The sequence below is a fragment of the Cricetulus griseus genome, chromosome 4, assembly GCF_003668045.3.
Source record: "Cricetulus griseus strain 17A/GY chromosome 4, alternate assembly CriGri-PICRH-1.0, whole genome shotgun sequence".
NCBI classification, from domain to species: domain Eukaryota; kingdom Metazoa; phylum Chordata; class Mammalia; order Rodentia; family Cricetidae; genus Cricetulus; species Cricetulus griseus.
The window spans coordinates 52,530,366-52,557,271 of record NC_048597.1 but is presented as its reverse complement, the minus strand read 5'-3'; the positions used below and the strand labels follow the sequence as shown (position 1 = coordinate 52,557,271).

Genomic DNA, 26,906 nt, shown 5'->3' with positions numbered 1-26,906 from the left:
AATTTGAAAGGTCTTTTCTTTATTCCCAGTGGTGGGGGATCTAACCCAAGGCCTGGATGCTAGGTAAGCACTCTACTAAGGGGCTCTACTGAGTAGAGAGCTCCTCCCAGTCAAGTGACTTCTGGTGGTTGAGAATAAGAAACTGTTATTTTATACTTCCTTTTTAAAAAAACTTGGGAATAAAGAGAAAAAAAGCAACACACATCTACATCTTTTTCTTTCCTTTTTTTTTTTTTTTTTTTTTTTTTTTTTATTGTAGTCCTGGCTGGAAATCTAGGCTTGGAGCCAACTGATGGAATAAAGTGAACTTGCCCTTGCTGTTCTCATCTCCTGCTGGTATCCCAACCTCTTATAATATCAACAGCTATAAAATCCTCAATTATCCCTCCCTTAGTCATGCAGATGACTAGAAGTTAAGTACCACAACAAGATGGGAACATAGAAACCCAATTATCTGACAGCTCATTTTGACTTGTGGCACTGCCAATTCCAAATCTACCCTCTACCTTAATCTCTCAATTAAAACCCCTTTGCTGGTTTTGATTTCCTTCAGCATATCACAAGGCATTTTTTTGTGGGTGTTTGTTTGGCTTTATTTTTAAAAATGTAGAATCACTTGCCCCCATAAAACAATAGCTGGAGTAAATCTGGGGAGCCTAGCAGAACCATTCCTTAAAAGACTGTTCAGAAAATGGCCAAGAATGTCACACTAGTATGGCATCAGAGGTAAGGTTGTCTGGCCACTAGCACTAGGGTTAGCACCTAGTCCCCTGACTTCCACCAAGATCTGCTGAGTGGATTCTTAAAAATAATTTAAATTTAATATTCCTTAAGATGATTTGTGAAAAGGTGAGGGAGAGGTTTCAAAATAAACAAAAAGCATCAACTTTAAGGGCAGACCAAACAAAGAGGCCCCAGGTGGACCTAGGGCTAGGGCAGCTTACCACCTTAGTTTTGGGAAAAAGTATATATATTAGTGTGTGTGGGGGGGGGCAGCTTGAGGGGAAAAGGAAGCCAAAGTTACCCTCCCATTATGGCTCCTACATTTGATAGGCCCCTCTGGATGTCACGGACACTTTAAAGGCAACTATTTGAAAGGAACAGGAATATCTTAAAACATGGGAAAACTTTCCAAGGCCTTTGAGAAAAAAGGATGACATGGAAAGAAAAAGGGAAGCAGAAACTCCAGTCAACTTTCATGGTAGAACCTCTGAGAACAGCTGAGATTCCACTCCCACCCCCAGGAAGATTCAATACAACACAGACTGGTGTTAATGGAACCCAGAATAATCCATTCAGGTGGTACAGATGGAGAAAACAGGGTAACAGAGATAGGAACAGAGAATATAAGCCCCTTGCTTCCCACCCCTCAAAGGAGTGGTGTTTCCCAAAGAAATGATACTAAAAGTTGTCTTCCATGTTAAGAGTTCGTGAAAGTCTAAAGGGCAGTGGAAAAGTCAGGCTACATGAAGAGCTGACATGAGCATAATAAGACAGCAAGCCACATTCAGAGAAATTGTGTTCCTGCCCACCCTTCACTAAACACTGTGGGTGGTGATAATTCCTAACATCCTGGGGTCCCTCTTTACTACATGTTACTACAAGTATTTGCCACCTATGGGGATAGAGTGCTCTCACTAGAGATTCAGAGGCTAACAGTAGCAGCACTCCCATTTTTAGTGTTTCTGTCACTAACTGGCTTCTCTTAACAAACTCCTGAGCAGCTTGAGACAAACATGGCTGTCTGACAAAATAAGAGCAAGCTCTCCTGAGGTTTGCTCACATGTTATTGAAATATAGAGGCAATAGTCAAAAACTTACATATTAAATTATATTGTCTTATTAATTTAATTTTACTAACCTGGGATTTTTAAATATGAGAAAAGAAAGACACCTAAAAAATCTTAGCATTAACATAGAATTTGCTTTTGTCATTCCACTATTTCTACATATAATCCATTATCTGTGGGCTATTTTCCAAAATGGGAATCTCTTCTGTTGTACAACACACTGAGATTACTGCAAATCCCGTTCCCAGTATTTTCACTCACACATACCATCCCTGATTTATGTTTGTTCCAAATAATCAGTCAAATAAAATAGCTAAGAGTGTCTTGCAAACAGTAGGAGAAAATGAGAATCCTTTTATATGAAACACAGTATGGATGGACAACTTTTCTTCCTAATGTCTTCTTATGAACAACCGTGTATTTTCCTTGGAAAATATTTAGTTCCTGATTAATACCCATTTAGTGAGTACGACCACCTCTCTGGTCTAATTCAAACACTGCTTTAATGAGTGCCTTTATTAATATATTTTTCCACAATAGAAAACACACTCATACACATAATCACATAAAATGCAACAAAGAACATAGTTTAAACATCAACATCTTTCTAGAACCATAAAAGTTTAAAAAAACAAAATTTAAAAGTTGAACAGTTCATGTATTTAAGATAAATACATAAAAGGTATTTTAAGGCAATTCAATGCCAAAAACAAAACAAAACAGAATTTAGCTTGCATCCAATTGCACCTATGATATATGGCTAGTGAGACATCTCTAACATCTTTAAATGGGAAGAGTGTTCATTTTAGTTATACTCCAAGATGTTAGAACCAGAAATTCAAATTTTAAACAATAATAAGTAAACCATCAATATTCAGTCATCCAACAACCAGGTAAATGAATAATCACTTTATACAAGGCTCAGATACTCAAACGCTCTTCAATTCACATACACTAGAAATGATAATTAAAAGTCACAATGCAAGGGAAACCACTATAAAATATAATGTAATGGTTGTAGACCTTATATGAAAGTCCTTTATTTTGAAAGTTCTGCCTGCAGGAATAACACCATGACACATAACTGTGTGCCTTGAGGTTACAATGCTCAACAACACAGTGGAGAGGCTAGAATACAAAGTCTGACAAGACTCACAGGAGAGACAGAGGCCTTGATGTTTCGAAGCTATCGAGGAAGAGTGGAGTAGCCAACAATCCTCTACTGCTTTCTACTCGAACAGCTCCTTAATTAAGAGCACTGGCAAAAGGCCTGTAGAGCAGGAGGGAAGTGGGACCAGGCTCGGCTTTACATAGATTTCCAAATCACACTGGGGCAGTTCTAAAGCACTGTCCCCACTCTCAGTTCTTCAGTTGTGGACAGATTCCTTACCCTTGTGCACACTTTCCTGATTTCTTCATGAAGGTATGCCTAGCCTGCTCTATCTCTGTAACCCTGGACATACGTGCATGCTCTCCTCTAATTTCTCTCTCTCTCTTCTGTACTCTCTCACTCCTTTTATAGGGTGATCCCAAACTCAATTTGGAGGAAAGATGAAGTGTTTGGGGCTCCCCTAACCAGTGATCTGCTTCTTGGTAAGCTACTTTGGTTGGCAGGACTTCAAGGAATTGTTTCAAATGCCTGACCAGAAAACAGTTGTAATAGGATAAGTTTATCCTAATTTAGACAGGAGCATTTTAATCCGAGTGAGAAAAAACATGTCTTAAAAATGAAGGAAAAAAATAGGTAAGGAATTACAGAAAAATATTAATACTTTAGTAATAAGAGGAGAGGGAATACTTATAGCCCACCTACCTTTCTTGGAAGTTTCTGACATTAAAAAAAAAAAAAAAATCAAACTTTCTCTCCTATTATGCTTTTGTACTAGATTAGTAGGTGCTTGACATCAAGGGGGCAGGAGCCACTTTAGCACTTGGTGGGAAGTTCTCTCTGAAATGAGCTAACAGGAGGAGAGAGCAGGGAAAGCTCACTCAAAGAGGTCCTCAAACATGCGTTGACCCATGGCTATGTATGCTTCCTTCTCCTCTGGTGTCATCTGGGCTACCAACTCTGGCCGTTGGCTAACTTCACTATAGGAGAATGGACTGCCGGCCACCATAACAATGGGGTCATCTGCTACTTCCTCAAACTCATCATCTTCCTCATCCTCATCCCGGTGATGGGTAGCCACAGCTGCTGGCCGGGGTGGGGAGTCATCATCCGACTCACTGGTCTCACTCTCCGAGTCACTGCCATTGGCAGCAGACACTGGAGCGGCTGCTCCCACTGAGCCAGCTGTGGCAGAAGAAGTCTTTTTCTCATGAATGAGTAGAGCTCGCATGACCTCCTCATTGTCATCAGGCCCTGCACGAGCTTCCTCACGCCCCTGAAATGTGTCCATATCGATGCCACCTGGAAGTTAAAACCCAGAAAGTCACAAGCATTCATCTGTAACTAATGAAAGATAGACTTAGATGTGTTATGTTTAAATTGATAAATAGCAACACAGAGGTTACTGGCTCCATTTTCTGAGTTGCTGTTCTACAGAATATCTAAAATGCTTCTTAAATACTAAAGCTTAAGTACATGGAATTTACAGGTTTACGTAAGATTACATGAATGTGAATTCTCCTTTTCCCCCACAAAGGCTGTCCTATTTTCAGCAAATTTTTCAATTTCTAAATTTTAGAAGGTGTGCCTTCTGAGACTCTGGGTAAGAATTATGGGATAATGCCAAGATAGGACCAAGTACAGTAGCTGGTATAACAGTAAATGAAAGCATGGCCCCTTCCCTTGCTCGAGTAAAAGCCAGAGGTCTTACAATGGCCTATAAAGTGCTACCTCCTCTTGGCCACCTACCGACTTCCTGCCCTGCCACCCTTATCCACTCCCTTCCAGCTACAGCTGGTATTCCCTGTAAACACAAGGCACACACTCTCTCAGGGCATTTGTTCTACCTGTTTACCCTGGCAGGTTGGTTTTTTTTTTTCTAACTTCTGCATCCTTCACATCTTTACTCAAATGCCACTCCATCAGGGCTCTGTTTCCCCCACAGCACTCATCTTCCAGCACAGTGACATAGGCTCACTACCCTTGTTTCCTTCTAAGGCTGGAGATTCTGCCGCTACGGAATTTTATCTTTCTTATTCACTGTGACCCATGCACTGGGACAATACCTGACACTGAGTAAGAATTTACTGGATGGATAAACAAATGGGAGTTTCATTTTCCTGAAGCAAACTACACAACTTTAAACTCATTAAAAAAAGTGAATGTAGTTCCTTATATGTATGCACAAGCAAACACTAATACACATAAAAATAAAGAACAGAGATTTAAAAACCTATTTGTTAGTTAGACTAAACTAGAAGACAGTACAACACATTGGCTGCTTTTAATGCGTATTGCTCAATTTCATACTATGAATTTTCAATAAAACCAAGAATTACCCAGGCATTCTCTTCTAAGCCCATTTAATTTTCTACCAAGTCCATGACATAGCCATCTTAGTGACTTCTCACTCTTACCTTCCTTCATCTCCTCAGAACCATATGCCCCTTGGACAGTGCTCTCTCTCAACCAAATGGGCCTCTCTTTGGCAGATTTCCCCTCCAGTGAGGTGCGATGAACACCATCTTGGTCATCCATATTAATGACAACATTCTGGGTATACAAGTCCTCATAAGAGGGGCCTTTGCTGGTCCATGCTTCCCGGTGGTGCCCACCTGCCAGACCAGCAGCTCCAGTAGTAGTTGCTGCTCGGTCCTTGCTGTAGAAAAGATTAGAGAGGAACAAGAAGAAAAATTAAAATCTGGGCATTGAACAGAAAGGACAGCTGGAGAGAGGGCTAATGTAGTACAAGCATGAACAAATGCTACTAGCAATCCAGCAGGCATGCTTCAAGAATTCTCAGAGAGCTCTCTATAGCCCAGGGGGAAAGCTGTATGGATCAGACCATATTGAAGTTCTGCAAACACTGTACCCTCTCATATACATGAAAACCAATGTTTTAGAGATTGTTACATGCCCACTAATTTGCATGGGGAAGGAGAAGGACAGTGAAAGTCTACTTAAAGATACTAGTCAGGCAAAACAGCTCCCAGTCGTATCTTTCCATGAAATGTTTGTTTAAAACAAAACAAAATACTGTATTAAAAGTACTTTCCTAATTTAACTTTAATCTAAGGTGTGTGTGACCATGGAAGAAGTTAGGAAGTTACTGTGCAGGGTCAGACCCCAGCTTAGAATTAACATTCTCCTCCAGCTACTCACTGAACAGAACACTCTTCAGACAGTCCCTTTTCTATCCAGCTGCACCTTTGTATTTCTACAACTAGAATGACTCTCTGTCCCCAGCCATTCCCTCCCCACCCCCCACCCCCATCAGGGATCGGATCTGCTTCCTGGTCTGGTTTGCTCATTACCTCCACGGCCTTCCTTGCCTGCCTGAACACTATAGGCCTGATTGTTCCTTCTTTCTCCAATCACTAGACTTCCCCATTCTATGAGCTAAGCCAAGTTTAAGTGTGCCTTTTCCCTTCTGCTTCCTATTTCCCCTGCTTTAAAGTTTTCAATCTTGGTCGTAACGGTTTGTCTCTGATGTGCCTGTGTAGAGGTTTCACCACACAATCCATCATGTTTCCCGAACTACCTGCTCACACCATACCTTTTGTGCTGGTTTCCCAGTGCCCACAGGTATTCTAGACCTTATGATTGCCCTCACCGTTCTCTGATTCATTTCCCTGCATTCCATTATCCTTTTGGAAACCAGCTCATCCTAAATCTAACCAACATTTCATTAATCTTCTCCCCTCATAAGCCACTAGGGGCACTGTTCTTGTTCTGCTCACTAAGCTGGTCTCTCTTTCCTTGGGCTGGCTGTCACGTGCTGAGGTGAGGTTTCTCTGATGTGCCTGTGTTCAAGAATCTGGCTGGCTGCCTACATGTCCCTTAGAACACTGTGCTTCTGATCGTTCTCTAGAGACAGTCTCGGGCTTAATTCAGCCCTCCTGCCCTGCTTCTGATTCCTATACTTTTGAAACCAAGCAACAAGCTTGTTCCAGTTATTTAATGCATGCTTTTCAGCTACTGCTTTGGCATTCTTTCCTTATCCTACCTGCACCCAGGGATACTCTGTTCCATTCTGACCCACAGCCTTTCTCCCTGGCAGTCTAGCTGGTCTTAATACTTTCCTTTAACTCCTCCCTATTGTCTCCTTGCTCCTGCTTTGGATCTGACCAAATATATATTCCATCTTTACATTCTGCTTTTTTGATGTCTCATGCTACAGTTGCAAGCACTTGACTTCCCTCTCCCTTCTGTTCCTTTCTGTATTCAAATGATATTGCTTTTGCATTGTTTACCAATTGTTTTAATTTGGCTATATCTGTCGATAGACACTCTACCTTCCTCCAGGTGAAGCTGCCTTTACTGTAATCTGACTTTTTACTTCTGTGTATCTTGGCTCTTTACATTTTTTTCTCTCTTAACACTCACGTTCCTTTCATTTTCTCGCCCTGATCCATTTTTGTTGTTGTGCTTCTGCTACATGCTGAGTTCTCCCTGCTCATCTCACTGTTTCCCCAACTCCTGTCAGTGCTGTCAGTCCTCAGCCATCACCTTCATCCTGCTGTACTCAGCTTGCCTTTTCTATGTGCCTCAAAACATTACCCTCCAGAGTTACCTAACTCCAGTCAGGAGAGAGAAGAAAGGCACACTGCTCTAGTGTGGACCTGTCTTTACTTTTCAATGTTATTATAAGAAAGAAAGAAAGAGAGAGAGAGAGAGAGAGAGAGAGAGAGAGAGAGAGAGAGAGAGATAGAAAACAATGGGAATGAATAAAGACTACCCTCAAAATCTTACTTTATTTGGGGCATCAACTAAATGACAGTAAATGTTTCTGTCTCACCAGTGAGCTAACTTACTGAGTCAAACATGAGCCTGCCTGTGATGTGGATGTAATGTTTCCCTACTAACCATGGCTCCTTGATTTTTGTTTGTCAATTTTATTTAAATATTGATGGCTAGTTACTCCAAAGTAAAGCTTAGCTGCTCTGAGTACCAATCATGCAATTTCATCCCCCTGATCAGATATTGATTTAAAATACATTCACAAAGTAATTCTAGCCAGGAAGACATTGGGGAACAGATAAGATAAAGGGTGTATTCCGGGATGTTTCTATGGTCACATTTCAGAAGGTATTTTCTGCAATGTTTCTGTGGTCATATTTCAGAAGGTGTTTTCCGGAATGTTGTGGTCATATTTTAGAATAAGACACAAGGAACAGATGCCATCTTCTCTGCATTTGGATATTTTCATCTGCAGGTAATCAAGACACAGATGGCCACCTTAGGGAAGATCCCCTCATAGTTTTAAGAAGACAATACAACAGGGAAGAATAGAGATGGAAAAAGAAATCTAGACCTTCAGTATGCAACTGAGCTATAAACTGTACTAGGTGGTCATGGAAGACAAATCATCACAGGCAAATACACCCTAACCGAAACATGGTGTTAGGTGTTAGGCCACAATAACCAATAAAGTTACAGAATTCGCCATACAACTGTAAAAAAACACAATTAACTCAGGACTTGTTTAACAGTACATAATAGAGGGCATAAAAAAAAAAAAATAGAAGCTCCACTAGAAAAAAAAAAAAACATGCCGAGGGAGGCAACCCAGACCCAAAAGACAAACATGGTATGTATTCACTTATATGTGAATGTTAACTGTTAGATCTTTGATAAGCAGCCAACAATCCACATAACCACAGTTCTTAGGTACAGAGTAAGGGACTGAAGAGTGGACAGTGTGATCTCCATAGGAAGAGGAAACAATAAATAGCAATGGGGACAGGGGGGTGTGGGTGGACTGAAAAGGGAAGATCAAATTGGAAGGGCAAGGGAAGAAGGGGTAAGCAGGAAATACAGAGGGACAACTAAAACTAAGCTATTTGAAAACCTAATACAGTAGAAACACCCCCCACCTCCCTTTTGCTTTTTGTTTTTGGGGACTGGGTTTCTCTGTGTAGCCCTGGGCTGTCCTATAACTCACTCTGTAGACCAGGCTGGCCTCCAACTCACAAAGATCTGCCTGTCTCTGCCTTCTGAGTGCAAGGATTAAAGGTGTGTACCACCACGCCTGGCAGCTTCTTAAAATATATACATATATGAAAGAAGTCTAAATGGAGTAACCAAATAACAGGGGAGACAAAGCCCCAACTAAACATCTCTCACAGCTACAGGTGAGGAGGCAAACATCACTACAGCACTCTGCACACTACCAGAGTACAAAGGTAAACAACAACCCAGCTACAAACACTGAAATCTACAATAGCGATCTGCCTGCAAGATATATTGGTGCAATGGTGGCACATAAGTTGTGAAAGCAACCCACCACTATATAATTGGATTTAAGGCCCACTCCATGAGATGGAAGAAATGACCAGCACTGCCCTGGTAGTAAAGGATCTGAGATTGGATAGACCATGGATCTAGGGGAAAACCAAATATTACTGTTCAACTAAAGGACCGTAGCAATAAAATGACTCTTAATGCCATTTTTCTATGCTCATCTTGCTCAGCTATCACCAAAGAAGCTTCCTCCTACAGTATATGGGAACTAGTATAGAGACCCACAATTGGACAAAGTGCAGAGAGTGAGAAATCTTGGAACACTCAGTCCTAGATGGGTTGGGTTATCTTTATTAAATCCCTCCCCTCAGTGATCGGGGAATTCTGCAGAAGATGACACAGAAAAACTGTAAGAGTCAATGGGGATGAAAGACACCATGGAAACAGGCCTTCTAGACACAACAGTACTGACACACATATAAACTCAGAGACTGTGGCAACATGCACAGGGCCTGCACAGGTCCAAGCCAGATGGAATCCCAATGCTGAGAGAAGTAGACACAGGCCCTGTCTTTAACCCAGAAGCTATGTCCAATTGATAATCACTCCAAGGGAATCTCGCTAGGTATATAAACCACACCTAAGGGCAGGCAGGCCCCACGCCCAGCAGTAGATGGCCAATACAAAATGAACCCAATAGCATTTTTGGAGGGTGTTTTGTCTGATAATGCTTTCTCTGGGCTTCCCCACCCCTTTCTCTTTGTTTATACATTATAGTTTCCAATTTTGTTTTACGAATTTTCTATGTGTGTGAATATTCGTGACTCAGCATCTGTATGTATTTCTTGTGACTTTTCTTTGGCTCTTTTTTATGTATGTTTTGTCCTATACTGGTTTGTCTGTTTTTATTTTATCTTATTATTATTATTACTTAGATGCTCACGTTTTTTAATGAGAAAAAGAAACGGTGTGGACTTGTGTGAGTGGGATGTGGGAAGGATTTAGGAAGAGTTGGAGGAGGGGAAACCAGAATCAGAATACACTGTATGAATGAAAAGCTATTTCTAATGAAAAATAAAGATGAAACAGAAGCTCCAGAACCCCACACAAATACAATCATAATTGTGAGCTCGAGAGTCAGGAGCAGGTCGGTGGTTATGATAGCTTGGTTCTGATACCTTGGTATCAGAAAGAAAGATAGGGCAGAACAAGAGAACACTCCCTGACACTAGTTCTCAAGAAGTAATATAGTAATATAGTAACTCTTATGGGTTAGAGAGATGGCACAGAGGTTAAAGGTACTTGCTGCTCTTGCAGAGAACCTGGGTTCACTTCCAGCACCCCCAGGGTGACTCACAACTATCTGTAATTTCAGTTCTAGAGGATCTGACACCTTCTTCTGGTCTCTGTGGGCACCAGACATAGATGCAGTACATTCACACACATGTAGGCAAAACATTAGTATACATAAACTAAAAGTAAATAAACCTTTTAAAATATAATGACTTTTCATGGCATGGTAGAACTAAGCCTGCCTGGCAATTCAAATACTACAGCACACTGAAAAAAGAGGAAGGAGCCATTGTTAGCAGTATTAACTCATGGGTGACACTGTACCTTCAGAAAGTTGCATTAAAACTTAGTAACACAAGAAGCATATGTTTAAAATGTTTCAGAAGAATAAAACAAAATGCTACATGTTCTCACTCATACATAAACCCTTGCTTATAATGTTTATGTATGTGTGCATATATGAGAATGTTGTATGTGTACATATTTTTATATATAGTGTGGGTGTAGGTCATGGAATTAGAGAGAACAAAAGTAGGAAAGAGGAAGGAAGTTTTGAAGGAGGAGGGGTGTGTGTCTGGGGTAGCAGAGAATAAAATACATGTAAATCTGAAAGAGGACTGTGTGGGATGCAATGGTGTAAGTGGGAGCTGGGAGTGGAGGCAGGGGCATGGGAGAGAAATCAGGGAGGAAGAGCAACAAAGTACGTATGCAATGACTATCACAAAACATACATGCTAAAGAAAAGCAAACAAAAATCATAGGAAAATGCTGTGTTCCTCAAAGAATTTTAGCCTTTAAAAGTTGACTACAACCCAGACAGTGGTGGCACACACCTTTAATACCAGCACTCAGGAGGCAGAAGCAGGTGGATCTCTGAGGCCAGCCTAGTTCCAGGACAGCCAGAGCTACACAGTGAAACCCATCTTGAAGAACCAAAAAAAAAAAAAAAAAAAAATCAAGAAAAAAAAAAAGAAAAAAAATTCAAACATTCACAAGAGGCACAACTAATTTTAGGATTAGCTACCAATTGGCTGAGTGCTTCCGGTCCAATCAGGAGTGGTTAAGGTGAACCCTGACTACCTAAAAGATTTTGCCGCAGGCCAGCACTCTATTACATTCCAGACCAACAAATCTGATTATAGGCACAAGTTAGTAAGACAAGCATGGCAGAACTTATAAGCTCTGTGACATCTTGTCTTTAGTCTCCAGAGTATTCACTCTAGCTCTCCAAAATTAAAACCAAAGCAAGTTATAAAAGGTCAAGGCACAGGCTTCCACTCACCTCTGCTTCAGGGCTGGGATTTCTGTGGGTTCAGGTTCAAGTATCTCATAGGCCAAGTTTACATCCTCTGTCTCTCGAAGCAATGCATAAATGGGCTCAATTTGTTCATTAAATCTTGCCAACAGTGTGCGAGCATCTTTTTTGGGCATTGCTGACTCATCTTCTTCTACCTCTGTGTGGCAAAAGGTGCAGCGGAAAGTTCCTACCAAAAACATCAAGTCTTAGGTCAGAAGACGGAAATCTTCCAGGTAAGCCTTAGCTTCATGCCTCCACCAATATTTTAGTAAAACTTCCACACACAAAAAGTCAGAAGAACTGTATAATGATTATCTATGTACCTACCATCTAGATTCTACAATTTTCTGTCATATTTACGACAGATCTGTTCATCTTTATATACACCCGTCGTCTTATGCATTTCAAAATTTCATCCCTAGCAATTTTTGAAAATCACAACATTTCTAATATATTTATGTTTATTTTAACTTTTAGCTAATTATTTACAGCTTAGTGCTGAATTTGTACCCTTTTCCAAAAGCTTTCTTCATATATTATACATTTGGATTATTGTTTTAGAAAAGGCCAAATAAATGCCTAAAACTAAAAGCTTTTGGTGGTCCTAGGCATTGTCAAAGGGCTATTTCTTTTACTTTTTTGGGGGGAACTTATTTTTTAATTGTGTGGTTGTGTGCACACATACACATGTATGTGCAGGGGTCTGCGAGGCCAGAAGACAGTCATGGATTCCTTAAAGCTTAAGTTACAGGAGGTTGTGAGCTGCCTGACGGAGATGCTTGAAATCAGACTCTGATCCTCTACAAAGACACTGAGTGTTCCTAACCAATGAGCCACTTCTTTAAGGACTACTGTTTCATGTGTATAAACCATTTATATTTAAGAAAATACATTCAAATCAGTCTCAAAAAAAGTTCAAGGAATTTATTTTTGTTTTCATATCCCTTATAGAACTGTAGTGATTTCAAAATGCCGCACGTTTTTCATCACTGCTGTATTGTACTAAGTGTGGCCTCCACTGGAGCTTACAATGTTCCTCCATCTCTAGGCTCTCCTCCCCAGTCCCAGTTCCTTTACCACCCTAGTTATTACCCTATCCTCCTGGTCTAAAGTCTATTTGATAGCTCAATCTCTAACACCTCAAAATAATATCAAGACACTGTAAACTTTGGTCCCAAAACATTATAATCCAGTCATAAACACCTGACTAACAATTACTTTATTTACACAGTGTTGCTTCTAAAGTACTCCCTTGCAGGTTTTCATCTATACACTAATTCTGGATATGGCTAGCAGAACTAAGGCTCTTAAGGAATTCATAATTTGTCCAGTCATACAGCTAATGCAAGAAAATAACAGTACCCCTAACTATTGTACCTTAAGTATTTACAAAGCATTGAATAAAGTCAAGGTCACCCAACTAGCTGGGTGATGGGGAGGAATAAAATCTGCTCAATTATGACGCTAACTAGTGTCTTCTCACCTAACAGTCTACACTACTGCCAGACATGCATTTCCAGTTTGGTCATACTCCCAGCCATTGCATTCTTCCTTTCCTACAGAACTTTCCTGAGGGATGAAGACAGACAATTAAGTACTAGTGCAGGGCCCATAACAAGGACTCCCCTCCTCCCCTCTTTCCCCACTAACAGAATAATAACCAAACCAGGCATTTCTATTTCAGTATGACACCAAAGCTTCCAGACATGTTACCAATTGAATACATTTCCATGCCTCCCACCCCCATGGCCAAGAATAAGTGAACACTTTGGTCACACATCACTTCAAGAACATCACTCTTCCCAATTTCTCCATCTATCCCCTATATGGGAGGGGGCAGACAGACTCTCAAAGCTAAGAGGCAGCCCAGCGCTCACGGCTAGGCTGTGGTTGGTTGCTCACATCAAATGTAACCATCACAGGAAGTGAGTCAGAACCAAGCCTGATAGGCATGGACTCTGCAAAGCCATGAACAATTCCCAGTGAACCTAAGTTACTAATGACTCTTTACCAATCACTCTTACCCATTTGCTATTCTAGCCATATGTGAAAGATTTATTAAAACACCCATCAGAGAACTGCCCCCATTTTTCTTTAACATTTTTAAGTGAGATTTATTTTAGTGTGTGTGTGCATGTGTGTGTTTATACAGTCCCATGTGAACACAAAACATACATGCCATAGTGTGAGTGTACAGAAGTCACTTCTCTCTTCCCACCCTGAGTATAGGTCCCATGGGTCAAATTCAGGTTCTCAGGCTTGGAGGCAGATTCTTTATCCACTGAACCAGCCAGCAAACATATAAGCCCATTTTCTGAATCCTCTAGAAAACTGCCAAAGTCTCTCAAGCATCATGTTACTGAAACAATTGAACACACCTCCTGACATGTAGTTCCTCTTGCTATAGAAAGCAGCCATAAGTTTAACAGTTTGCTATATGCATGTCTCACTAAGGAACATAAAGATTTTGGAAGACCAGGGCTGAGAGGATAGCTCAGACAGTAAGTAAAAATGTTTACACTGAAAACATGAGGACCTGAGCTCAACCCCATACCCAGGTTTTAAAAAGAAAAAGAAAGGTGTATATAGGCAGGTCCCAGGTCAGGGAGATACTATGACTTTAAAATAAAATAAAATAAAATAAAATGGACAGCATCTGAGGAACCAAAACTACAGGTTGCATGCTCTTGCATACAAACCAACCTGTATATACAAAAGACATTAGAATAATCAACTAGACAAGGATATCATTTAGCAACATTCAACAATGAGTAATTTTCTTTTGCTTTTCTGATAAATATCATCACGTGGCTTTTAGATATCTAAATACATGTTATTCATTGGCTGTTAAAACAGGTATGTTTTAGAAGTCCACTTACTACAACTATTGAAAGCTCAAGAGGCAATCAGTCTAGAAAATTAGATACTAGAATATAAACATTCAGGTGGTAGCTAATGCTCAAATAGATCACAGTATCCAAAGTGATTCAGAAGAACAAGTGTAAGAGTCAAGGTACAAGGCTGGTGAAACCCACAGAAACAGCTGACCTAACAAGGGAGAGCTCTTGGTGGCATGGGACTGATCCAGATCCCCTGAATGTGGGTGTCAGTGAGGAGACCTTGGAAATCTACGGGACCTCTTGTAGTGGATCAGTACTTATCCCTAGTATAGTAATGGACTTTGGGAGCCCATTCCACATGCAGGGATACTCCCTGAGCCTAGACACAAGAGGGGTGGCCTACGCCCTATCCCAAAGATAAGACAGACTTTGAGGACCCCATATGGAAGGCCTCACACTTCCATACAGCAGAGAGGGTATGGGATAGGTAGGGTGTTAGTTGGGGGGCGGGGCAGCAGGGGAGAAGGGGAGGGAGAAGAACCTGGGATTGACATGTAAAATAATTTTCTTTTTAATTAAAATAAAAAAATACTTACAAAAAAAAAAGTCAAGGTACAAACTCGAGGCAAGAAAGATCCTTAAAACAAGGCACGGCACCTTCATATGGAAAAACAAAAAACCCATGGTAGCTAAAATGATCCTGTACAATAAACAAACTTCTGATTTCAAGCTCTAAATACAGAACTATAGTAATAAAAACCACATGGTATTGGCATAAAACAGACAGGTGGACCAATGGAATCGAATTAAAGACCCAGAAGTAAACCACACACCTATGAGCACTTGATTTTCAACAAAGAAGACAAAAATACATAATGGGAAAAAAAAAAGAAAGCATCTTCAACAGATGGTGCTGGCATAACTGGATGTCAACATGCAGAAGAATGCAAATAGATCGATATCTATTGCTATGCACAAAACTCAAGTCCAAGTTCATAAAAGACCTCCAAATAATCCAGATACACTGAACCTGACAGAAGAGAAAGTGGGAAATAGCCTTGAATGCATTTGCACAGGAGACAACTTCCTGACAGGTCACCAGTAGTGCAGACACTAAGATCATTATGGCAAAAGACACCATCAATAGGACAAAACAGCAGCCTACAGAATGGGAAAATATTTTCACCAACTCTACATCTGACAAAGGACTAATATCCCAAATATATAAAGAACTCAAGAAACCAAACATTAACAAACTAAATCCAAATTAAAAATGGGGTACAGACCTAAACAGAGAATTTTCAGCAGAGGAATCTCAAATGGTCAAGAAACACTTAAAGCAATGTTAAACATCCTTAGCCATCAGAGAAATGCAAATGAAAACATCTTACACCTGTCAGAATGCTTAAGATAAAAAACAAGTGACAGCACATGCTGGAGAGGATGTGGAGCAAGGGGAACTCCTTCATTGCTGGTGGGAGTGCAGACTTGTACAGCCACTTTGGCAATCAATATGGTGGTTTCACAGAAAACTTCCCAGTTCACAACTTCAATCAACCACAAGACCCAGCTATACCAATCTTGGGCATATACCCAAAGGATGTTCAATCATACCACAAGGACACTTGCCCAACTATGTTCACAGCAGCTTTATTTGTAATAGCCAGAACCTGGAAACAACCTAGATGTCCCTCAACCAAGGAATGGAAAAAGAAATGTGTTACATTTACACAATGGAGTTATTACTCAGCTGTTAAAAACAATGGCATCATGAAATTTGCAGGCAAATGGCTGGAACTAGAAAAAAAAAATCATCCTTAGTGAGGTAACCCAGACAAATACATACACAGTATGTATTCATTCATAAGTGGATATTATCTGTAAAATAAAGAATAACTACGCTACAATCCTCACACCAAGAGAGGCTAGGTAACAGGAGGGTTAAACGGGATATGCCCAGAAAGGGGAACTAGAAGAGATTTCATGAGTGAACTAAGGGCAGGAGAGGATGGGAACATAAGGGACCACAAGGATGACCCCAGCTAAGACTCCTAGCAATAGTGGGTATGTAGCCTGAACTTGCCATCTCCTGTGGAGTGGAGTGACTGGGACACCAATTCAGCCTTCAACTACAGTTTCTCCTGTCTATGGGATGTGCTGGAGTTAGGGTGGCCTAGAGATTGAGGGAGTGGCCAACCAAAGGCTGGTATAACCTAAAACCCATGCTGGGAGAGGAAGCCCACCCCTGACACTGCCTGGAGCACCAGGAACCACAGACTGGATGATCCAGAGACCTGGGGTATAACCAAACAGGACTGGAGAAAAAACAGTGTCAATGTAATGATACCTAACACATTCTGCTATACTCATAGATTGGTGCCTAACCCAATTGCCATCAGAGAGGCTTCACCCAGCAACTAATGCAAACAAATGCAGACCCACAGCCAAGTATTACTCAGAGCTCAGGGAATCCTGCAGAAGAGAGGGTTATAGGATTATAGGAGCCAGAGCAGTCAAGGACACCACAAGAAAACCCACAGAATCAACTAACCTGGGCTCACAGGACTGAACTGACAACCAGGGAGCCTGAATGGGACTAACACAGGTACTGTGTATATATGTAACAGTTGTATAGCTTGGTCCTCTTGTGGAACTCATAACAGTGGGAGCAGGGGCTGTCTCTGATTCTTGCTTTTGGGACCCTACTCCTCATACTGGCTCGCCTTGTCCAGCATTAATAACATGAAGAGATGTTTAGTCTTACTGAAACTTGATATGCCATATCATTTTTGTTGATGTCCCTGGGAGAGGGGTAGACTTGGGGGTAGGGACAGAGGGAGGGTGGGGGAAGGAACTGGGAGGAGAGGAAACTGGCAAACAAATAATTAAGTATATAAAAACAAGAGATGATATAAGCAGAGGGCAGGCTGGTGCCTCAAGAAAATAATATAGGACCAATTTTTCAGAGTCAACCAGAACTGAAAAGCAGACTAGCAACAAAAGACAAGTAAGGATTTCAGATAGGTTCTCAATGGTATAGCAGCTTTAATTATTCTCTAACTGCTCCAAGCTGTCTCTTCTCTCTATAAAAACATAATGTATGCCACATATGTAAGGAATAAGCCATGCAGAGTAAGGTCAAATATGGCTCCCAAATACCTGGTGCACTAAAAACACCTACACCAGCATAGAACTGACATTGACAGAAGATGGTCATCTACAGAGACTATCAAAGAGAACTAAAAGTACTTTTGAAGTTCCCTAGTTTAATAGTTTATAAAACTTTGCTTTTAAAGGAAGGCATCCCATTCCTCACATGTTAGCACAAAAGCAAGTGGCTCTCACAGAAGCCTGCGGTCAGTCAGCTGACCTGACATACCACAGCTCTTACCTGCAGTCACTGCATCCCAGGAAACACTCCCTTGACAGCATTACCTAAAATCTCAACACTGTCCTAGTCACCCCAACAACCCTGCCTTTCTTTTAGCAGTTCTTGACAATGTCAATACCCAATATACAATTTTTATTATTTACTTAGTTTATTAGCTTAATTATTTTTAAAAATGTCTTATCTGAATTGAAAAGTGCTCTCAAATACCCCACTTCTTTTTTTAAGGGCAACATTTATTCAGATTCAAGTAACTAAATCAAAATGCTTGCTAATGTAGCTCCTGTTAAAATTACAGGTTACTTCTGGGAAAAAAGAGCATGCCTGCAAATGCAATGTTCACAACACACACACACACACACACACACACACACACACACACACACACACACACACAAACCCTGAATTCTAGCTAACCTCATTCAGATTCTGCAAGAGTTACTTAAAGAATGGCCATATTATAGTTTGAAAAGGGTGGTTTTTATATTACTGTCAAGAACTATGACAAGTTTGAGAGTTTACCCATCTTGCAAGCTAACAAGCTATTCAATAGTTTCATAGATACTGGCTTGTTTGAAGCCTTCAAAGGCAGAGATATTGTTTCTCTTAGTAGTGGAACTGCTCAGTACACTAAAAGACAGTGTTTCTATGTTTATGTGTTTACTTAATATCCAATATTGTAAAGATAATGTTAACATACCCAGTGTATGTAGTTACCACCGAGCCCTCTTGTATCACTGAATGGAAACTGGAGTTTAGGGCCTGGCTTAAGTAGATACTAGTTAATATTATTTTCATGAGTAACAATTACTTAAATCAGTTCATTGAGCTTCAGTTTCTACATAAGAATTAGAGGAACAGGTGAAAACTGTACACACAGTTGGTTTGTTACAGGAAAAGAAATCCTAAAGTTAAAAGGAACCCCAATCTTTTATTAAAAAAAAAAAAAAATCTAAGCATGCTCTTTATCAGTCTACTCCTTGCTCCGGAGGAAGATAATATTTTTATTATACTAAGTAAGCAAACCTATTTGCTGCTCGAGAGCCAATGATTTCTTATTACCTAAGGCTACTTCCTATATAAACATTCTTGAAAAGATATTTTTAAAAGATCAGTCAGAACCTCTCCATCTAAGACAGAGTTAACAAAAGGGCCTAGGAAAAGCTGTCCCCTTTAACCATTTCTGGCCAACACTTCCCGAGGAAAAGTTAGGCTGATATCTGAGTCCTGTGTTATCATAAAAGCACATGTTGTAAATAAGGAGCGGCCTGTCAAAAGCCCAGTGTAAAAATATGACATGTTATGGAAAATGATGTCACAATAGTTCACCATACCATCATCATTTTTATGAACTTTACTATGCATTATGAAGATGCAAATCGGCTTTTCCAAACTCAGAAAGGATGGTGGTCTATAAGAGAAGGACCACATAAATTCAGCACATACTAAGAATGTTGGTGGGATATTCACAAAGAACCCATCACCAAAATGATCAAGGGGCAATGCAAGAGTAAATTAAACTCGCCAGTGTTTTAGCAGAGTCCAAAGAAGATATGTGACTGCTAGCTGAGGTCGGTCATGAGAAGGCTTATGAGAAATAAGACCATGAGAAAGCTACACTTTTCTGAGGTAGGACTTAGAAAATAAAAGGTTATTCCAGAGGTTGAGGAAACACGGGGAAGGAGACAGGATGCCCCAGACCATCATCAGCAGGTAGCAAAGTAAGCTGACATTTTAGTCTGGTAAGAATGCAGTTATCAAAGAGAATAGTGACACCTGGGACTCACATGACACACAGGATCATCACAAGAGTGCTCTAAACATTAAGGTTCACTCTGACTCGATCCTTTAGTCACTGGAAGGTTTGGAAAGAACACAGGGCATCAAAACCAATATTTTTAAAATGTTGATCTGCTCTAGTAGCAGTAATACCCAAGCCATATCCAAGAACACTGATCCAATAGGTCTGGAGTGGGGAACAGGAACACGAATTTCAAAGTTCCACATAGAATTCTATATATGGTTGGTAGTGAACTGCTCTTAGGTTATTAATGACAACTCTTCATGTAGCTAAAACACTCTGTACTAAGCTGTATGGACAGACTGCCAAATACAGGAGAAGAAAATGGAATTGAAAACCCAGTACCCATTCCATCTTTCCCACATAAAAGACAAAAATAAACCAAACAAACAGGACAAAAATAATTAAGCCAAGCCATGTTAGAGAGAACATGCAAGGCAGATCTTACAATGTGGGTGCAGAGAAAAAATGAAAGCTACACAAATTCTGTGGACAAAGTTTGACAATGATGGGATTGACAAGGAAAAGGAGCTATCTATTCTCACAAACTATTAAAGAAGAAAGCTGTTTATAAATATTCCTATGCATTTATTAAAGGCCAGTCTGCATAACAGTATTGACTGGCATACATGAGAATAAAGGCTTAGAGGTACTAAGCTTACTGGATTACATCTTGGATTCAAAACACAAATCTATCTACTTCAAAAGACTAAACTCACTGCACCACCAGAATTACACACCCCTTCTCCAACTCATTAACTCTGCCAGCTCTAATCTCACAAACTTTTCCATGTGTAGATACTAAGTCCTCTTCTTAAGAAGGAATAGAAAAAGGAAAAAAATTGTATCAAAGAATTTAACAAGCATTAAGTGCCCATCACATGGCTGGCATTTACTTAGCTGACCGTTAACCTATTATGTTTGCCAGAAGGATCAAAGTAAATCTAGTTGCAAATAGGCATTTGAAGTAGAGAGAAAAGATACTTTCACAAATAGGCATTTCAGAACGATTTTAGGGCCATCTATTTGATAGTTCAGTAATGTTCTAGCTCTGTAATGAATGAATGTAATACTTCAAAGAAAATGGGAAAGAAAAGGAAAGGAAGGGAAGACAGACTTCTACACCATTTTAACTTTTCAAATATAAGAAAAGAACAAAACTGAATTCAGAGTGGAGAAGGTGAGACATAAGAGCTTAGAACAAAGTGGTAAAAGAAAATCAGCCAAAAAGGTGAACAAAAGTCAGGAAGCAGAAGAGAATTGAAGTGTTGAGTTTCCCACTCTCCGTTTGACAATGGAGTGCTTGGGACACTCACAATCAAGAACAGGGCAGCTATAGCAAATGATTACACTTTGGGGTAGAGGTGTAAAGAGTCAAATCCCCAGACAATCAATTGCTGAGGATGGCATTCCTCTCTCCTCCAACTGCAAACAATCAGTACCTCACTGTCAAAGATCTATTAGAGGTGTCCATCAGGCTACATTAGCATTTAGCCATTTTTCCGTCACTTCTAAATTTTAAAAGTTAAAAAATTTAAGTTTAGCCAGGCAGTGGTGGTGCAAGCCTTTAATCCCAGTACTGGGTAGGCAGAGGCAGGTGGATCTGTGAGTTCAAGACCAGCCTGGTCTAAAGAGCTAATTCCAGGACAGCCTCCAAAGCCACAGAGAAAACTTGTCTTGAAAAACAAAACAACAACAACAACAAAAATTAATTTAAAAAAGTTACAAAGATTAAATTTAAAAACCAAAATAGGTCCAACTACTTTGATAAAGTGCAGTGCTGCAGTGAGTCACGATGCAGCCCACATCCTCAAGGCTGGACAAGGAAGAAGCTTCAACCAAAAACAGTAGGTCTGATGTCCCCACGGCTTTTCCACACTATGCTTTCCTAAACTCAGCCAATCCTATTCTGAGCTATCTTCCTGGCACTCATGTTCTGCTGGCAGGCAGTCAGGATAAAATAAATAAATAACATCAAATACGGATTGGATTAAGTATTATGAAAAAGGGGAAAGGAAGGAAGATAGAGAAGAAACAGTGGGGGATAGGAGATACTGCTTCATTCTTATTCCAGGAATTCAAGGGAGTCAGCTCTGATACAGTAACACATGAGTGGACACTTCAAAGAAGGGGAGGAAGCCCCACGGACATTTGGGCAGTGAGGATGGCTCTTGGGAAAGGGTAAGGAAAGGCATCCCTGATGCTCACAAGAATCAAATCAGATGGCTGCTGTGAATGTGGCACAGGGCAAAATGGTCCCAAACCTGAAAGACCTTATAAACGCTGACAGACTAGCCTTCTGAGTGCAGAGGCCTGGGAAAACTCTGAAGGGACAATTGCCATGACCTGACTCACTCTTTAGGAGTGGCTGACTACTACTTACTTCTTCAAAACTGTCCATTCCTTTGTTACAAGCTTTAAGAGTTCATTTAGGGGAATACATATATAAAAATATTAAGTCAAATACTGAAATCTCAAAAGCCACCTTTTATTCTGTCCAATTTTCAAACTACTTTCCTAACACAAATGGCTTCAGTTTGATTGGATATGGGAAAAAATTACTATTATCTAACACATATGACAGCAACATAGTTATATATTTCATAATTAGTATACCTATCATAAGAATAAATTATTTCATCCCTTAACAATTCATTGTATAGAACTGCAAAAATAAATGTGTACATAAAAAGCCAAAATAGGGTAGGCTTAGCATTTTTGAAACTGAGAAGATCTTAAATGTACTGATGATATACAAAATACAATCCCTACCCCCGAACCGAATTTATCAAGGAAGCTGGCTTTTGTCCTCCCACAAATGGACATTTAGCTAGTCTAACCATCAATTATTCCTAGGCTCTGCAGCTCATTATAAAGAGGGGGTAAATGTAGCATGCCTGAGGGAAAAATAGAAAAAAATGACAATGTGAACTACAGTACTCAGATGACTACTAAAGCTTGCAATACGTTTTCTAAATTAGGCTTCAATCAAATTCTTCTCAAAATACAGTGGGCAAACAGGAAGTCTGAGGCTTTGACATATTTGAAAGATAATAATCAACTGAATATTATGCCAGAATCAGAACCAAAAAGCAACTCTTCACATTAAGTTAGTTCTTATGTCAGCATCAACATACAAAAATAAATTCTAAAAATAGAGCTCACTGGGCTGGAGAGATGGCTCAGGTGTTAAGAGCACTGGCTACTCTTCCAGAGGTCCTGAGTTCAATTCCCATCAGATGCCCTCTTCTGGCATGTGGGTATATATGTAGCACACTCATACATAAAATATAAATTAAAAAAAAAGTAGAGCTCTCAAACTGTTAAGATCAAAAGCCAGGCATGGTCACAAAAGACTTAAATCTTAGCTCTCAAGAGGCAGAGACTGGGCTGGTCTACATAGCAAGTTCCAGGCCAGCCAAGGCTTCCAACATATTTCTAATTCCAACATTTGAGAATTTTATTCCACTTACAATAAAACCATGGTGCCACATAAGCATTTATAGAAGCCACAGAACTACATTCTTTTGGCAATATTCTTATTACTGAGAAAAAATTTAGCAAGAATAAAATGGAATATATACAAAGGAATACAAAGCATCTTATTTGCAACAGAGGGCAAAAAATGAAGTACCTATGCTAAGGCAGGGAAAACCAGACCTATTAGCTATATTTTGAATACTATAAAAAGAGTTTGATGCATTAAGAAACCAAGAGACCAAAAAATATTCTAGGCTACAATTATAAATATAGGTAAAATATAAAAAGGCTGGTGGTTTGGATGATATCTTTTTTTCCTTCTTGAAAATTTTCTCTGAAATTACGGGTGCATATTTTTAATTTAAAAATGGAAAACATAAAGCTATTTCCATTCCATCTAACCCTAACATATAAAAAGAGAATAACACATGTTGCTAAACTTAACTCAGAAGTGCCATTAACTACATCACATGTGGCTGAGAGTGTTAAGATAGAAATACTAAGTCTATTTACATTGTTAGAAAGCTTGCTAAATCTAAACCATGCACTTAGGAACCACAAGATGCTATTCTGCTGATCTGAGGGATTTCATGTCATGTCTGTTTTAATTATATAACCTCCCCATATTTCTGGAACTGAAACAGCTATTTTTGTCTGATTAAACTTCTGAAGTCCAGAACTGGTGGGCAAAAACTACCAGGCTTGTCCAACCTGCATCCCACTAGCCATATGCTACCTATGAATGCAGTCCAATAAAAAAATCATAAACTTACTTAAAACATCTTTAGGTTTTTTTGCAACTGCATTGCACAGTCTCAAAAAAAAAAAAATATGTGGATGACCACGTTGTGTTGCTTGTTAAATGCTGGTCACACTGAAAACTACTCCAAATGGGGGGGGGGGTGTAAAAAAGGATCTACATATACCAAACATTTATAGTTGGCCCCAGGAAGACCAAAGGTAAAGCATGAATGGCAAATAAGGAAAAAATCCACAAACCTGTAGGAAATCACTGGCCCATAAATGAATTCACAGTAAAATAATCCTTACTCATTGAATACAAAATTACCCATGCTCCTGGACACTTCATCTAGGAGTTACTTCCTTTTGTTCACTGGCAAAGAGCTGCCCATACATATGAGTTAGGAATATTTTATCAAAAGTAAGTATGGAAGGCTCCAAATCCAAATACTGAATGTTCCCCGATGGCTAAAATAACCACAGTTCAACCTAGAATTGCTAAGGAAGAAATAGAAAGGGAAGCTCTCGGGTCCATCACTTAGCTAGCACCCAGAAGGTAGAGGCAGAAGGATCAGGAATCAGGTCATCCGCAGCTACATAGCAAGTACAAGGCCAGCCTGGGCTACCTGAGTCCCTCTCTCAAAACCTAACTAACCAAACAAAAGAAGCCCTTCAGTCATCTCCATCATTAGACCAGAGACACCATTAATCTCCAGTATCAATAAAACTGAGGAATGCAGAACTGAGGTTAGAATAAAATCTACTGTGCACAAATTTAAACAGTGCATAAATATTATCAGAGTGAGGACCCTGCACCCCTGCCTCATGTATGTTTACTTCTCATTTTCTCCATAATGAAGGTAAGAGAGATAAAAACTAAACAAAACAAGATGGAAGCAAAGGGGGTGGGGGGCCCCACAGGGGTTTCTAAAGAGGATGTACAGATAAAGGAAAAATAGATATCAAGGTATTAGTAGTTTAAGAATTCTCACACACACACACACACACACACACACACACACACACACACCTGAGCGTGCTTATTACCTATGAATTAATAGGTAGAATCAACCAATCTACTAGTACATTTTGTTCTTCTATAAAACCCAATAAAAAGTCACATTACTATCAGGTGGCAAGTCCTTGATTGATTACAGATTTCCAGTTATGCTAAGTCAGGTTGCACCACGAGCAAAAAGCCACCAACTAAGCTTTAGTATAAGGGTTTGAGAGTGCTCTGCTTCTGGTTGACATCAAAGGTTAAGTGGCTTTTCTTGCTCTCACACACCCCCTCTTCCTACATTCTTGTTGACTACAGACCTCATACTGAAAATACAGGATTTATTCAGACTAGCTACAAAACACTCACCTCAGCTTTAGTTTTCTTTCAGAAAAATCTTTTCACGCCTTTATGCTACAATCAGCTCATTCACACTAATAAGTCTAGCAATACTCATAAATCAAGACAACTTTTTCCAAAGCCTATCTGTGGATTACACCTAGTTTCAATTACACTAATCATGAGTGAAATTCAAAGAGCAGCATGGATCAATTACCTCAACGATTTTTTAGAAAGTTTCATAAAAATTAAATAGGACTCAAATGATGAATAAATGTAGAAGCATATTATTACAGATTATCTTTCTGAGGAACTAGATAACACCTTTCACTGCCATCCAATACAATAAGACGAGTCCACTGTCTTGCTTACACCCAAGATAGTTAATAAGATTTTCTTAAGGTCAAGATCTCACAGCCAAACATTGTGCCTCACACCTATAACCCCAGGATTAGGGGGACTGAAGTAGGATTATCTAGAGTTCAAGGCCAAGCTGAGAGACAGAGTGGGCTCCTGGTCATCTTTGTCTAGAGTGTAAACTCTATCTCGAAAATAAATAAATAAATAAATAAGAGTTCTCCTAGTTATGTCTCCTACAGGCTCAGGTATTTGAAACTTAACTTCCTGCTGATTGCACTATCTGGGGAGTTTAAGAGTGGACCCTTACCAGAGGAAGTATGTCACTGGGGCCAGACTTGGAGAGCTTATAACATCAGCCCACTTACAGTTAGCTTCCTGTTTCTTGCATGTAAATGAAGACATAATATCTTAGCCTCGCTGCTTCAACTGCCTGCCACCATATGCCTTCACCATCACAGACTCTCCCTCTGAAACTGTAAACCAAGATAAACTCTTTCTTCTATAAGTCAGTTTTGAGCATGCTGCTTTATCACAGCAACAAAAAGCAAACCATGTACTAGGCAAAGTGGTGAGGATCTATGATGCAGCACTCTGGAGACTAAGGCAAAAGGATCGACAGGAGTTCAAGGTCAACATAGTAGGTTCCAGCCTGAGCATACAGGGAGATCTTGTCTCAAAAAACAAATGATATAAAAAGACAAAAAACCCTTTCCTAGATAAAATAAGCCCACTGCAAGGTAACAAGACAAAACTGGTCCAAGTATTTGACAAAAATTGTCTGATGCCTAGTTTAATTTAAAAATAACCAATTAACCCAGAATTTTAATGTTTCTCACATTAACGTCAGATATACTAAATTTCTGGAGAGTTTGGAAAACATGGTTCATAAATTGTGTTAATGCAAATTCTTAAAAGTAAAGTATCTGATAAATGAGGCAAGTCACATTATGTTGTTAACAATTGTCTTCCATTAATTGATCTAAATTACTGATCCATTTATTAAATTTAAAAAGGTTCCCCTTTTATTTGATCTGGCTAATTCTCATTTAATCTTTTAGGTCTCAGGTAATCCTCCCTCTAGTGACCTCCCCCAAATAAAGATCACATGTCCTAGTTACACACTCCTGCTGGCACAATACACATCCACTAGCAAAGCATTTAAGCATATTTTGTCGTATGTGCAGGGACTCTGGCCAGCCCAGGCCTGGCAAACATGGCTCTAGCTG

At 39.8% G+C, this 26,906-nt stretch overlaps 1 protein-coding gene across 1 annotated transcript in view; it reads right to left on the bottom strand.

Moving 5' to 3' along the window:
• Window positions 1–2,269: 2,269 nt before the first annotated feature.
• Window positions 2,270–26,906, bottom strand: part of Gtf2e1 (general transcription factor IIE subunit 1) — a 30,530-nt gene continuing 5,893 nt past the window's right edge. The window contains exons 3-5 of the mRNA XM_027412708.2: window positions 11,717–11,918; window positions 5,316–5,557; window positions 2,270–4,200 (exon numbers count right to left, since the gene is read on the bottom strand). Coding sequence (XP_027268509.1) covers window positions 3,776–4,200; window positions 5,316–5,557; window positions 11,717–11,918 — 869 coding nt within the window. The 3' untranslated portion in view covers window positions 2,270–3,775. The remainder of the gene's footprint in view (window positions 4,201–5,315; window positions 5,558–11,716; window positions 11,919–26,906) is intronic.